The sequence below is a fragment of the Daktulosphaira vitifoliae genome, unplaced genomic scaffold (genome assembly GCF_025091365.1).
Source record: "Daktulosphaira vitifoliae isolate Bord-2020 unplaced genomic scaffold, ASM2509136v1 Scaffold_4, whole genome shotgun sequence".
Classification (NCBI taxonomy): Eukaryota; Metazoa; Arthropoda; class Insecta; order Hemiptera; family Phylloxeridae; genus Daktulosphaira; species Daktulosphaira vitifoliae.
Genome location: NW_026099575.1, coordinates 5,866,396 through 5,880,321, shown reverse-complemented (window position 1 = coordinate 5,880,321; position 13,926 = coordinate 5,866,396). Strand labels below are relative to the sequence as shown.

The window sequence follows — 13,926 nt, the reverse complement described above, 5'->3', positions numbered from 1 at the left end:
AAAAAAAAAAATTTCGGACTTTATTTTGTCTTCACGGTGAAAATGGCTACCGAATGCTATTATTGTGTGAAAATTCTCGATTTTATTTTTTACATTTTTAACATTATAATGCTATAACTTATTGAAAAGTGTATGGATCAATACAATTTTTTCATGAGAAATAATATTTTTTAATAATCCCTTTTTCATTCGACATACTTTATCTTAATTAGGATATTAATAAGGAACTAGCAGATCATGTAGCTTTTGGAATAATCCACCAATTTTTTAAAATTAAACACTATTTAAAGATTTGCATCGAAGCGTATTTTTTTGATAGTGATTTTAATTATACTTGATCCATATATGCCACGTCACCACTGTGCCGCGACCCTCCTGTGCTGGGTTTTTTTTAACTTAATAATGCTATAACTTATTGAAAAGTGTATGGATCAATACAATTTTTTTATGAGAAATAATATTTATATACCTCTTTCATTCGACATACTTTATCTTAATCAGGATATAAATAAGGAAATAGTAGCTTTTGTAATAATTCACCAATTTTTTAAAATTAAATGCTATCTACAGATTTTCATTGAAGCGATTCTTATGATATTGATTTTAATTACTGTCAAATACTGGACCCAACTATGCCTTGTACCCACTGTGCCGCAATCGCATTGTGCTGGTATTTTTCCCTTTTTTTTCTAAAAACTGTCATAATTTATTGAAAAATGTACAAATCAAAATATTTTTTTCCCTTTTATTTGACATACTGTATATATTTTTGAAAAACTGATCCTTTACCTGCACACAAGAGGGAATAAACAAACCAAACATTTCTACAAAACTCAACGTTTTCAACATTTTTATTTTGTTTGAAAATGTTCCAGAAATACTGCGTCCTTTAAACATATGTCCAATTAAAGCTTATGTTATGCACTAGAAATAAAAAATAAAATTGTCTCGACGATTTATCTTCTACATGCAAATATCTACTGTAGTTAAAAAAACGCTACTTTTGTGTTAAAATTTTCGATTTTAAATTTTCAACTTTAAATGGCTATACATTTTTGGTGTATATATCAACACAAATTTTTGTTTTTAAATACATTATTTATACCCCATTCTTCACACTTTTTTTGAAATCGGACAATTTCCCCTATACAGAGGGCATTCAAAACTCGAAACATTCTTATAAAAAGTAGACATTTTTTTAACTTAATTTTTGAAAATGTTTCAGAAATACTGCGTCCTTTAAACTTATGTTAAATTAATGTTTAAATTATGTACTATAAGTTAAACAAAAAACATTTGTCCCGACGACCTATCTTCTATGTGCAAATTACCGTCAAAATTGATTAAAAAATGTAAATTTCGTGTAAAAATCAATGTTTTTTTGGTACTTTAAACTGCCATAACTTTGAAAAATGAACAGACCAAAATAATTTTTTTCACGTCTATACTGTGACGCAACCACATTGTGCTACCGTTTTTTTTATTTATATAGAACTAAACCAAGTTCAAACATAAATTTTTTTTTTATCCGTCCACATTAATTTTTGTCAAAGCTAAAAATTATAGGAAATTTTATTTTTTAATTTAAACTTAAGCATGTTTAAGTTAACTTATGAATGATGAAAATATATCATTATAACGTAACGAAAAACTATCCTAAATGTCCACCAAACTTCCCCTCCTTTTTTTTTTCCATAGTAATAAAATTTCAATTTCAGTATGATTCAACATAAAAAATATATTATTTATAAGGTGGAAGACTAAGCAATGAAATATTGTTAAAAAAATATTTTTAATTGGAACATTTTCAGACCATATATCTTAATATGAATGAAATTTTATGACATAAAATTTAATTCATATTATTGTATAAAAAGTAAACAACGAATAAAAAAAGGAAACTGTTCCCTAATTTATTATATTTATTAAATTAAATATTTGTCATTTTCAGAGCTATATATTATTTACCAAGTAGTAACTGTAGGTGTTATTCAGAAAACATGATTTTATTATTTATACTTTACAACTTACGTATTATAATAACGCTTGCAAATTGATAGAATAAAAAATAGACTGCATCATTGATTTATTATTAGTTTTTTCAAATCAAAATATATTTTTCAATACTCTACACTTACATATTTTTATTATCAATCATTTTCAAAAAATTTTAGTAACTGCATATTAATTTTTTATTTAGATCGATTGTATGTTATACTGATTTACTCCTGAATTTATTTAGAACTTATAAAAATCATAATAATTGACAAAAGTAATTATAAACCCTAGATTTTTTTATTATAAAAATATATTCCAATAAAAGGTCATAATAAAAAAACTTTTAATACCAAACACATAATCTACATATTCAATCGTTCAGTTTTATAAGCGACATGATTATTACATATACATAAATATATTACACATATTTCAGTGATGGTGGGGATGTGACTTTAAATATAATAGAATAAAACACAATACAATATTATTCTTTTAAAGGTCATAGTAGAAAATAGAAATGAAAATAATAATAATGAACAAAAAATGTTATCCAAAATGGCTCAAATCGTACTACAAACAACGACCCAGACGTGAATACAAAGGAGGAACATGAGCCCCTCTAAAATTATAATTATTTATTTCAAAAAATTCTCTTTTTGACTTAAAACTATCTTAATACTTTAATAGAAATATTGAAATTATTTTCCAAAAATTTATTCTGGAACCGCACCTGCAAAGACCTGGGGGTCTATTTTTAAATCGTCCGTTCACTAACGTATACGTGGAGATTTTATTTTATATGGCGAACGTTGTTCATGAATACGTTCGGTACGTATGAAATATCGAACGGACGACTGTTTAGAATAATAAAAAACGTTCGTTCACAACGAATAGGAACCATCCGTTAGCGAACGGACGGTCATTATTAACAATAGAAAGGGTTGACCATTACACTTGCATTTTAGACAAACATAATATTTACATAAAATATAATTTTGAATTAAAATCGTTTTAATTAATTAAATTTATTAAACAAATCAATTATTCATAGAAGTAGCTATAATCGGAAAGAGGGGAGCTAAGACCCCCAGCTTGAATGACATCCCCTAATTGACTTAGGATCATAAAAAAAATATTCCATATATATTTTTATTAATAAAATATATTTATTATAATAAATATTATTACAATTAATTATGTTGTTATACAAAACATGAATAAGTTTAAAAAAATGATTGAAATTTACAAAGAAAAATTTTTAATTAAATATTAAAAATTATTTTAAATAGTATTAGTATATATATATAATATACAATTCTTAAACTATATCAACCACTAGTTGATAATTAAATTTTATAATTAAAAATTATTAGGTATATTTATATTATCATATTTTCACATTTATATTTTATATCGTAAAACATTAAATTTATATTAAAAGCCTTTCACACAAAATTCGAGGTCAAATACAGCTTACCTCTTTGAAGAACTATACTTTTAATAATTAACGCAAATTATATTTTAAATATCAAGTGAATGTATGTATATTATATACTTATAATAGTATTTATTTATTAAATGCAGAATGCGTTTAAAGATGCATTCTTTAAATTTATTCGTAAAACACGATTAAAGATGCTTTTTAAAATTCATTTATAAAATTATATAAAATATATGTAACACTTTATTTTCGAAAATGTAAGTTTATTTTTATAAAGAATTTTATTAAAACAATTTAATATATTTTTTTTAATAATTTAAAAATAAATACTTTTCGAATGTAAAAAAATTATCTGGTTACTACTAGTTTTGAATATAGTTCATTCTTTAGGTTACCACAAAACATTTAAATATATATATATATATATATACATATTAACTTTAAAAAAAATAAATTAAAATTAGTGTAAAAGTAAAAAAATAAAATATGTATAAATGTACATAAATTCGTAAATTGTATAAAATATAAGAGTAGTTGTATAATGACTAGATATTTGTTATTGTTATTTTATTAATACTTATATAATTTTTTAATACTGAAAAATATTTTCTTTTCTAGAATATGGAACTGTTTTTCATTGTAATTTTATTATAATTTTATCGTTAGTAAAACGAAATGGTTTTATATTTTAAAATACGTGTATACTTTTTGTGCAAATATGGTTTTTGTAATTTATAGTGAAAACGATTTTTTTTACAGATATATAAATACAGAAATATAGTCTTTTATTTTATTAAATTCTATAATTCAGAATACAATAAATATTTATTCTTCAGTTAATTTATTGCAATTCTTTTTAAGTAACTACTTCAATTTTTTTACTAAAATAACTAACAAAGTTAGAAATGTGTTTTTAAATGTACGTATATAATAGTTTTTTATCTCATTGTGTTTCATTATGTCTTTAAATATTAAAATTAATTATCAGTAATCTATAATTAATATTATTTTACTTTTTATTAAAATAGACGTAGAAGTGATGATTTGTTTTCAGATGATGTTACACTCATTAGCTATATACTTTTTAGTTGCATTTACTGTTTTTTCTAAAGGTAATAGTAAAAAAAGATAATTTAAAGTTATAAGCAAGGGCTAAATAGAACAAAATAGTTGAAGATGCTAAATGTAATTTTTGTTTTTTTAAAAATATTTTTATGTAACCATAAAAGTAATTTTTCAAAAATTTTAAGGACTAAAAACCTCAGCTCCTATTTGCTCATAGGGTTTCGAGTAAAATATAATCATTGATTTTATTATTAATTATATATACCTTGATAACTGTAATTAGTTAAAATGTTACACGTTTTTAAATATTTTAGGCATTTAAAATTTTATCTTAATGACAAAACAAAAGATTTGACTTTTTTGACTCTCTCAGGTCAAGGGCGTAAATTAATTTTTTTCTTACCAAAATTTAGTTAAAAATAGGTATTTCCATTATAGGAAATGTAAATTTAAGTTTTAATCCTGAAGGGTTGAAAAGATTTAACACATATTACTATAGTTTTTTGAATCTACAATTTTTTTTTTTTAAAAATTAAATAATTTTAATAATTTCTGAGAAAATTAGTGTCTTACTATATTTGATATTTGAATAGGAGTTAATTTTGCTATTGATATAATCTCCCAATTTCTTATAATTAAACATTATCTACAGATTTGCATTGAAGCGTTTTTTATGATAGTGATTTTAATCACTGTCAGATATCAATATACTAATTAACTATGCCATGTCCAAACTGTGCTACGAACCCACTGAGCTGGGTTTTTTTAATTTTTGTATTTAAACACATTAATATGTGTAAAATACTAAAATGAAAATAAATTTATATTTTGTAAAATGCAGTGTTATTAATTTTTGTTTATATATTTTGTTAGGATAATTAATAAATAATAATTATGGTAAGTTTATTCTGATTTTTCAGTTAAAAAAAAATAGTTTTTGAATAAATATTATTATTGACTACACCAATTCTTTTTAATATTTTTTTTTCTTTATTGGAAATATTAAATAAATCGTTATCCACAAGAGGGAATCGGTCTTGTATTTATTTTACCTCATCTAGGTTACAAGTTAAAAAAATGATGTTTTATTATTTGTTTTTATCACACATATTTTAAATAAGTATAAAACTTTTTTTAATGAATTATTTGTTACTCTTGATTATTTATAAACTAAAACAAAAGACAAGTTGTAAGGCCCTAACTGATTAAGGAGAACGTAATGTACGAAATTTATTTCCGAATAAGTTATTACGTTGAGTTTGGTCTGGATACGATATTTAAGTCAAATATTAATAATTATAGAAGGAATAGTTGTAACAGTTCATTATTTATCTTAGATTAACACCTACAAACCCTTTCAAATCATTTGTATTAATTTTATTATAATACGTATAATGTCGTTATATATAAATAAATAAAAAATTGCCATGGCGACGAACTCAGGTAGTAGAATCTAGTATTTTAACTTTTAAGAAAAAACTAACAAATTGATTCGAATAAAAATACAATTATTGTTATATTTTAATAATTTTCATAGATGGGTCCTGTAGCGTATTAAGAAATTTTATTTAAGGCTGGCCAAATAACTTTTAAAACGTAAAGCAGTGTAAAGTTTCACCCCTCAATTTGCAAGGTTTCATATTTTTATGCCCATAGAAGGGATCAAATGCAGATTATTTATTTTTATATAAATTAAAATAAAAAACCCAGTACAGTGAGGTTGCGGCACAGTGGTGACGTGGCATAGTAAAATTCTATCTGACAGTGATTAAAATCACTATAATAAATAATGCTTCGATGTAAATCTTTGTATGAAGATTTATAGATACAAAAGTTACTATTTCCTTATTTATAGCCCGATTAAGATAAAGTATGTCGAATGAAAGAGGGATATAAATATTATTTCTCATAAAAATATTGTATTGATCCATACACTTTTCAATAAGTTATAACATTATAAAGTTAAAAAAGTAAAATATAAAGTAGAGAATTTTCACACAAAAATAGCATTCAGTAGCCATTTTCACCGTGAAGATAAAATAAAGTCCAAAATTTTTTTTTATCAGATTTAACATAAAACAATTATTACACAATTAAAAATTGATATTTAAAGCTCAAGATAGAAGTATTACATAAATATTTTACAAAATTGATATTTAATTTAAAAAATACAAATAGAAATTGTTCCAAAAAAATAATAATAAGTAAATTTTGTTTGATGTTTATTGTAACAATGGTATGTTATGATAAAAAAATTAAATAATATTATTGCAAAGTGATAAAAAGTTCTGTCAATATATTTACATGACGTATCAAATGTGAATATTTATAAAACGATCGTATTATTTTTCCATTTGTAGGAAACAAAATTTAATTTTAAATTGTAGTTATACTCAGTGTTGGAAAACACTAGGATGTTATTGAATGCGACATGAGAACGGTTGTTGTGCGTAGATGATGTGGGAGACCGTGTTAAGTGGAAGTTTAGGATAAGGGTGGGCAACCCCAAATAGTTGGAATTAAGGCGAGGAAAAAGAAGAAGATTCAGTGAAAAATTCCTTTATAAATGGCATTTGTTTCGTTATTTGTTCACTTTCTAAAATAGGAACTCGTTGCAGATCTAGTTCTTCTAAAAAAGATTTCGTTCTTTATTTCTTAAAAATTATTTATAAACTTTATATTATTATTATATTAATATTATAATCATAATTTAAAAGTAAAGTATAATGTATTCAACTATGCCGCTCTTCATCAGAGATTGGCGACAATCTTAAAACTATTAATAAATTTAACACAGTAAACTTATTACAAATTTGTATGTACATTAATTTAATACATTTAAAAAGATTATTGGGGAAAAGGACTACATAAAAGATATTTTCCATAGTACCGGTAGAGCAACACAGACTATTATCGTCGATACAAAATATAAATCTTTGCTCTAACTAGATCGATGAGACAAAAGAAAACTGATTGAACAGTGGAAGCTATTATTTCCTGTATGATCACACGTCGGTAAACAAAGCCTGTAATGAATGTTTAAATATTTAAAATAATCAAACCAATATTTAAATAATTTTCATTTTTCATAATCAGTAACATAAGATGGTAAAACTGATTTTATTAATAATAATTCGGATCCCCTGATAAGGCCTCGTGCACAGTCCGTTTTATCTTAATACGTGGTATTCGAACTGATAGTGTTCGATTTGACTACTACCGCCAATGTGCGTTAATTAGTGATACCAACTGGCAACGAATGTTTCGAGTGATAGGCTCCAATAGGTATATTTTAATCATATTGTGTGTAGATAATTAAATGAGTGTAGTTGGGCAATTTGAACACTATGTTTGAGAGATTTTTATGCCTAATCGCAAGGAAGAGTGCAGCTGAAAAATGCCTAATGATAAAAATAGTCATGCGGCATTTCTAGTCTATATTCTTAAATTCTAATAAATTCCACTATAGTTTGTTGTCGACCTGACATTTATTTTAATTAAATCATTTTCTATTTTATAAGTTAATTAAATATGTATGTTGTTATTTTAATAAATAAAGTTGACACCCTTATAAAGTATAAAGGATGAACCGAAAAAGTACTTAATATATAAAATTAATAATAAATTAAGAAATATATGCTACTAAAAAAAAAATATTCCCAAACTTATTTTTATTTTATCAGTAATCAAGTTGATTTTAATAAATTGATCACTCTGTATACGATTTCAAGAACGATTAATTGTGCACAATTGTTTCATTTCAAGAAATAGTTCTATAGTTTATATGTTACTCATGTTTATAGGTGATCAATTTACTATATCGATCACAATTGTCGTTTTAAACTTGTATATTACTATGAATTCCTTTATTTCAGTTAAAAAATCTAGTGGTGTAAATATGGAAATACACGAAATGCGGTTCCATTAGGGCCCCAAAATCTATACTTATTAATTCTTACTATTCAAAATACTGATTTTTATTTATATATTAACCGATTTAAAAATAGGAATTTTATGTTTTTCGCATTGGGGCAAAATTTGTAAACTTAAACAGTAAACTTATACAATATACTATTGGATGCCATATTACTTCTATTTATACATTTTGTTAACAGTAATATAAAAAAAATATCTGAACATTTATTTTTATAACATCAATAATATAGTTTTAAATTTTTGTATGTACGAATTTGTAGTTTAATTAAATTAAAATAATTTTGTTCTTCGTAAAATTGTAATAAAAATTAACATTTATAATGGTTAGCCTCAGTGGCGTGCTTTTGGAGGAAAAGTTGCCAGGTTAACTTCTCTTCCAAACTATTAATGTTATCAAAAAGTATATAGTTTTGAATTAATATTTTAAATTTTAAATAATATTAACCTCAAATGATCAATTCTAATTATATAAAGCCATTACACTTTAAAATTATGTAATTATTTTAAACAAACAATCTGTTCCAAGTATTTAGAAGTTCACTTTTCAGATGTAACCCAACCAGGAGTTGTAATTATGACAAGACATGGAGAGAGTGAATGGTCGAAAAATGATATTTTTTGTGGATGGTATGACGCTTTGTTGACTGATATAGGTAAATATTATTTTCCTAATTAGAAATTATAATTTTATGATCAAAATTTCAATGAATTTAGTATTCTTAAATTTGTATATAAATTTCGATGTAGAGGTTAATAAAAAAAGAAAGTTTAAATTGTTTCTTTCTACAAGTAGACTGAAACTAAGAACTTTAAATAAAGTCATTAATGGAGGCGGGTTTGTAGGGTTTTCGTCTTTTCTAAATTCAAAATACTATGTAATTATTAATTAATATTAATACGGTAAAATTAATTAATTACATATTTACATTAATGATTTCAACTACTCATAAGCTTATTATTTAAAAACATCATAACTTTTATAGTAATTAATATCTATGATAATGGTTAATAAAATTGACTCACCTTTTCGTTGTTTTTATATAAGCTATTAAAATAAATTGCAGTCAGGTAGAAATAATATTAATATCGAAATAATATTTGAAAGTCTCGTGAAGCATACAGCAATCGAGGTTGTTCTTTATTTACTTTCCACCGTGTTGTGCTAAATAGCTAAGTGACTAGCAAACTCCACTACTATGTTCCATACTGTTCTACACTATTCTACTCTACTCATTAACTACTACAATACTCTGCTAACGCACTAAAAAAAAGAGAGAAGAGAGTAAGGCTGTTACTTTAGACTTTTTACTTTATATAGTTGATGGTCTCTATCTCTTATTCTATGGTAATCTCAAATACCGTACTGCTTTTTTAGGTTGTTTTATTATTATCATTTTATTTTTTATTACGGTAATCATCGACGGATCGATTAGATAAAAATCGTTACGTTAAATTATGTTAAATTTAATTATTCAGTGGCATTACTGTATATAAAAGTATATACTAAAAAGTCAACTACTGTTTAGCTCGTACGTATTATGGTTCATGGCCGTGAATTTTAGTAATGTAGACAAATATTTCAAATTACAATACCGTAAAAAAAGGCATTTTCAAAAAAAAAATTCTGCGTTTTAAAATTATAATATATATTTTTTAATATTAATATAAATAAAATATAGTATACTAGTGACAATAAGCTTTCTTTTGGTATGCTATTTATGAAAATCCTATGAGAAACTCAAATACAAGAAGGGTTTAAAAGAGACTATCCACACGTGTAAATTTTTTTTTCAAATCAATTTTTGAAAATGTACCGCGATATTTGCCCTATTTTAAACTATATCACATCTAGGGAATAAATTACCAAATATAATTATAGGGAAAAAATTGATTATTATTAATTGTAATATAAAGGAGAAATGCCAGCCAATTTTATTTTTAATTTTTGTTAACTTTAATAAACTTTAATTTAATAAACTTGAAACATTGACATGATATAAACAACATATTAATGCTTAATTTCCAAGGGATTTCAAAATATTTAGTCAAATAATTTTTAAGTTATATTAAAATTCATCAAGTTAACCAGCATTACTCCAGTTCTGACAATCCCTTATTGTACATGAAAATTTAAAGCAACTTTTGTAAGCATGCATATATGTATTTCTATGCAATGAAGGGTTAAAACAATGATTAGATATGTTTAAAACTTAAATAAAAAAAACAATAATTAAAAACATATAAAACAAAACAAAAACCGTTTTTTCACAACCCTGATATTTATTATAATAAAATTTGTTTTAGGAAAAACTCAGGCTCATGAGTGTGGAAAATTAATAAAAGATGCAGGTTATAAAATAGATGTAATTTTTACGTCATTTCTAACCAGAGCAAATCAAACAGTAAACATAATAAAGAAATGTATTGATGGGTCTGGTATACCGGTAAAAGAATCGTGGAGACTCAATGAACGGCACTATGGGGATTTAACTGGCTACGTTAAAAGCGAAGTAGTTAACAAATATGGCATTGATATAGTAAAAAATTATTTATTTATTTTTAATTTTTAATTTTTAATTTTTAAAAATTTTTTTTACTTGACTAACAAATGTCTAGACACTTTAATATCCTAATAATTACTTTTTAAAATATAGGGCATGTCTTTTTTGGACTTTAGAACTTTAATTTGTATATTAAACACTCATTTTGGGTGGTTATTTACTATTTCAATTGTTCAGTATAAATATTATAATTAAACATAAGTATGCCCTAAAAAATAAAAAAAAACTCATCAGTTAAATTTAACATCTCCCAAATCATACTGTTGGGGTCCCCATTATCAAGTGGACTTAGCACATATGTCCTAAATATCCTTCTATAAATACGGCACTGTTATTATTAATCTTATTTTATCATCATAATAGGTTAATAATTGGAGGAGAAGTTATAATGAACTACCTCCTGTGATGAGCTCGGACCACGAGTATTATATGAAAATTTGGAGTAATCCTAAATTAAATGCCGCTGAAGACTTGAACATACAAGAATTTCATCACTCTGAATCACTCAAAACAACTTTAGAAAGAGTAAAACCTTACTGGGAAGGTGAAATTTCTCCTTATATAAGTGAAGGAAAAACAATATTAATCGTGACTCATGGTACTATATTGCGAGCATTATCCAAGATTTTAAGTGGTAAGCTTTTCATTTTCAAGGGATTATTTGATAATTTTATAAACAAACATTTTTTAACACAGGTTTTACTGAACAAGAAACTTGTAAAAAAGAATTTCCAACTGGTAGACCTTTAATTTACACATTCGATAAAAATATGAATGTAATCACATCTATGCAGTTTTTGGGTGATCAGAAATACGTTGAAAAAGCTATTTCTAAGCTACATCAACCAGTTTATTACAATAATAAATATAATAATTAAATAATTCATATTTTGTATAAGACTTAGCTACTATGTTTTTGTATATTCGATAAACTTTTTTTAGCTTCGATACAAACTTGAGAAGGTATTAATTTTACAATAAGGTTTATTTTTTTTTATGGCTGTCACCACTTTTTCTCAGCTCTCATTGGACCGATTTCTTTCAACGATAAGTCAAAATATCACAAATCATATCAAATTGAAGACATTACCCTTAAAAACTGAAAAATTTCTCTCGTTCTCTGTTAATAGGAAAAATCTCCAAAAAAATTACATTTTTTTTAAAATCAGTGAATTTTAACATTTTTTTTCTTAAAACTGACATAAAATATTCAAAAATGAACAAATGAAAATAATTTTTTTTTATATAAAAACCATACGTATTTTTCTTTTATTTGATATACATTTTTTTTAAATCTGATTGTTTACCTGCCCACATGGGAGGATTTAAAATAGAAATTTTTTTACAGAAGTCAATTTTTTCAACTTTTAAAAATGTTCCCGAAATACTGCGTCCTTTACATATGTTAAATTAAAGCTTTTGTTACGTATTATAAGTTTAAAAAATCAAATTTGTCCGGACGACCTATCTTCTATGTGCAAATGGCCGTCAAAGTTGAAAAAATTTATTAAATATTTATTTATATATTACACTTATATATCATAAAACTTGTAATCAGGATATAAATACGGAAATAGTAGTTCATTTTGCTATTGATATAATCCCCTAATTTCTTATATAATAAAATTAAAAATAATTAATAAAAAAAAAAAATACTGATCCTTTAATTTTAAACAAGTATTAAATTATTTTTATCTCTTTTTCATGTTTAGTGTAAATACTCGACTAATCCTAAGTTCCTTAAAACACCTGATAAAGTATTTTTGGTGCATAACATTAAAGTTATTATCATGATTTTTTAATGAAGAGTCTTAAATAATAATTACATTTTTTTGTATGATACTTTTTTGTTTACCACCAGCCTGAAATGTATTTATAACATAATAAATTGGAGAATTTATAACTCAATTAACACTTAATACAATTTGGTTTTTGACAAATACGAATTTTATGTAAATATAAGCTTAAAATATCAAAATCAGAAGAAAATCTTATATAATTTAATTATAGTTAAGATTTTATTAAATAAAATACATTACATTTTATTATACATATTATAAATATTTATATTTATATTATATTATAAATACATACATTAAATTTTAATGTAATAAAAATAAGTTCCTTTATTGTCTTAATTTTTTTTCACCTTATTAAAATTAAAAAAAAAACTTCTTTTGTTTATAGTTACACGAATGCAACCATTATTATAAATTCAATTTTTACATTTAAGTGTATAAAAATAATTTTTCTGTTTTTTTTTCAATAAAAATTGTATTTGAAAATTATAGTAATATAAAATGAAAAAATCATTCAATTTTATTGTCTGGAGCATTTGCTATAATTGAACTTACGTTAATACGGCTCTGACGGAATGTTTTAAGTAAACGTAAAAAAATTAAATAACTTTTATATTTATATTAAAATAAATACTGCAAATATAATTTAAGATATATAAAAAATAGTTTTTTAATTTAGTTAAAAAATATAAGGCTAAATAAACATACATTTTTAGGTAATGCATTTTTTAAAAGTTTTCTATGAACTTCAACTAAATACAGATACTACGTACGGTCCTGACCTTGTCCTTGGTATTGTTTTTAGTTCCTGCTGTTATCCGCTTACCTGTCCCATCCATTTTTTATTTCCTTTATCCTTGTCGTGTGGTATTTTTCCAGTACGTTTGAAATCAAGTTATATCACCCCTATTTTTAAACCAGGTAACAAATCTTACGTGTGTAATTATCGACCAATTTCTAAACTAACCATAAGTGCGCTAACGAAAATATTTGAGAAACTATTAGAACCGGAATTATTATTAAGTTTGAAAGATGTGCTAAATAACTGCCAATATGGCTTTTGTAGCTCTAAATCAACCATTACCAACCTACTTGTATTTTATTCTAATATTGTTTCTACTGT

The 13,926-nt window shown here is 24.1% G+C and overlaps 1 protein-coding gene across 4 annotated transcripts; it reads left to right on the top strand.

The window, feature by feature from the left end:
* Window positions 1-4,271: 4,271 nt before the first annotated feature.
* On the top strand, window positions 4,272-13,012 carry LOC126904768 (2,3-bisphosphoglycerate-dependent phosphoglycerate mutase-like). Of its 4 annotated transcripts, XM_050683992.1 has the most exons (7): window positions 4,272-4,361; window positions 4,471-4,554; window positions 5,381-5,404; window positions 8,970-9,096; window positions 10,748-10,980; window positions 11,368-11,638; window positions 11,701-13,012. In XM_050683992.1, exons 3-7 carry the CDS (start codon window positions 5,402-5,404, stop codon window positions 11,880-11,882), a joined length of 816 nt encoding a protein of 271 aa, XP_050539949.1. In that variant the 5' UTR covers window positions 4,272-4,361; window positions 4,471-4,554; window positions 5,381-5,401; the 3' UTR covers window positions 11,883-13,012. The 4 variants fall into 4 exon arrangements, with proteins under 4 accessions (XP_050539949.1, XP_050539948.1, XP_050539950.1 ...); XM_050683991.1 differs by lacking the exon at window positions 5,381-5,404 and having other exon boundaries at window positions 4,273-4,361; window positions 8,992-9,096; XM_050683993.1 differs by lacking the exon at window positions 4,272-4,361 and having other exon boundaries at window positions 4,380-4,554; window positions 8,992-9,096.
* The last annotated feature ends 914 nt before the right edge of the window (window positions 13,013-13,926 follow it).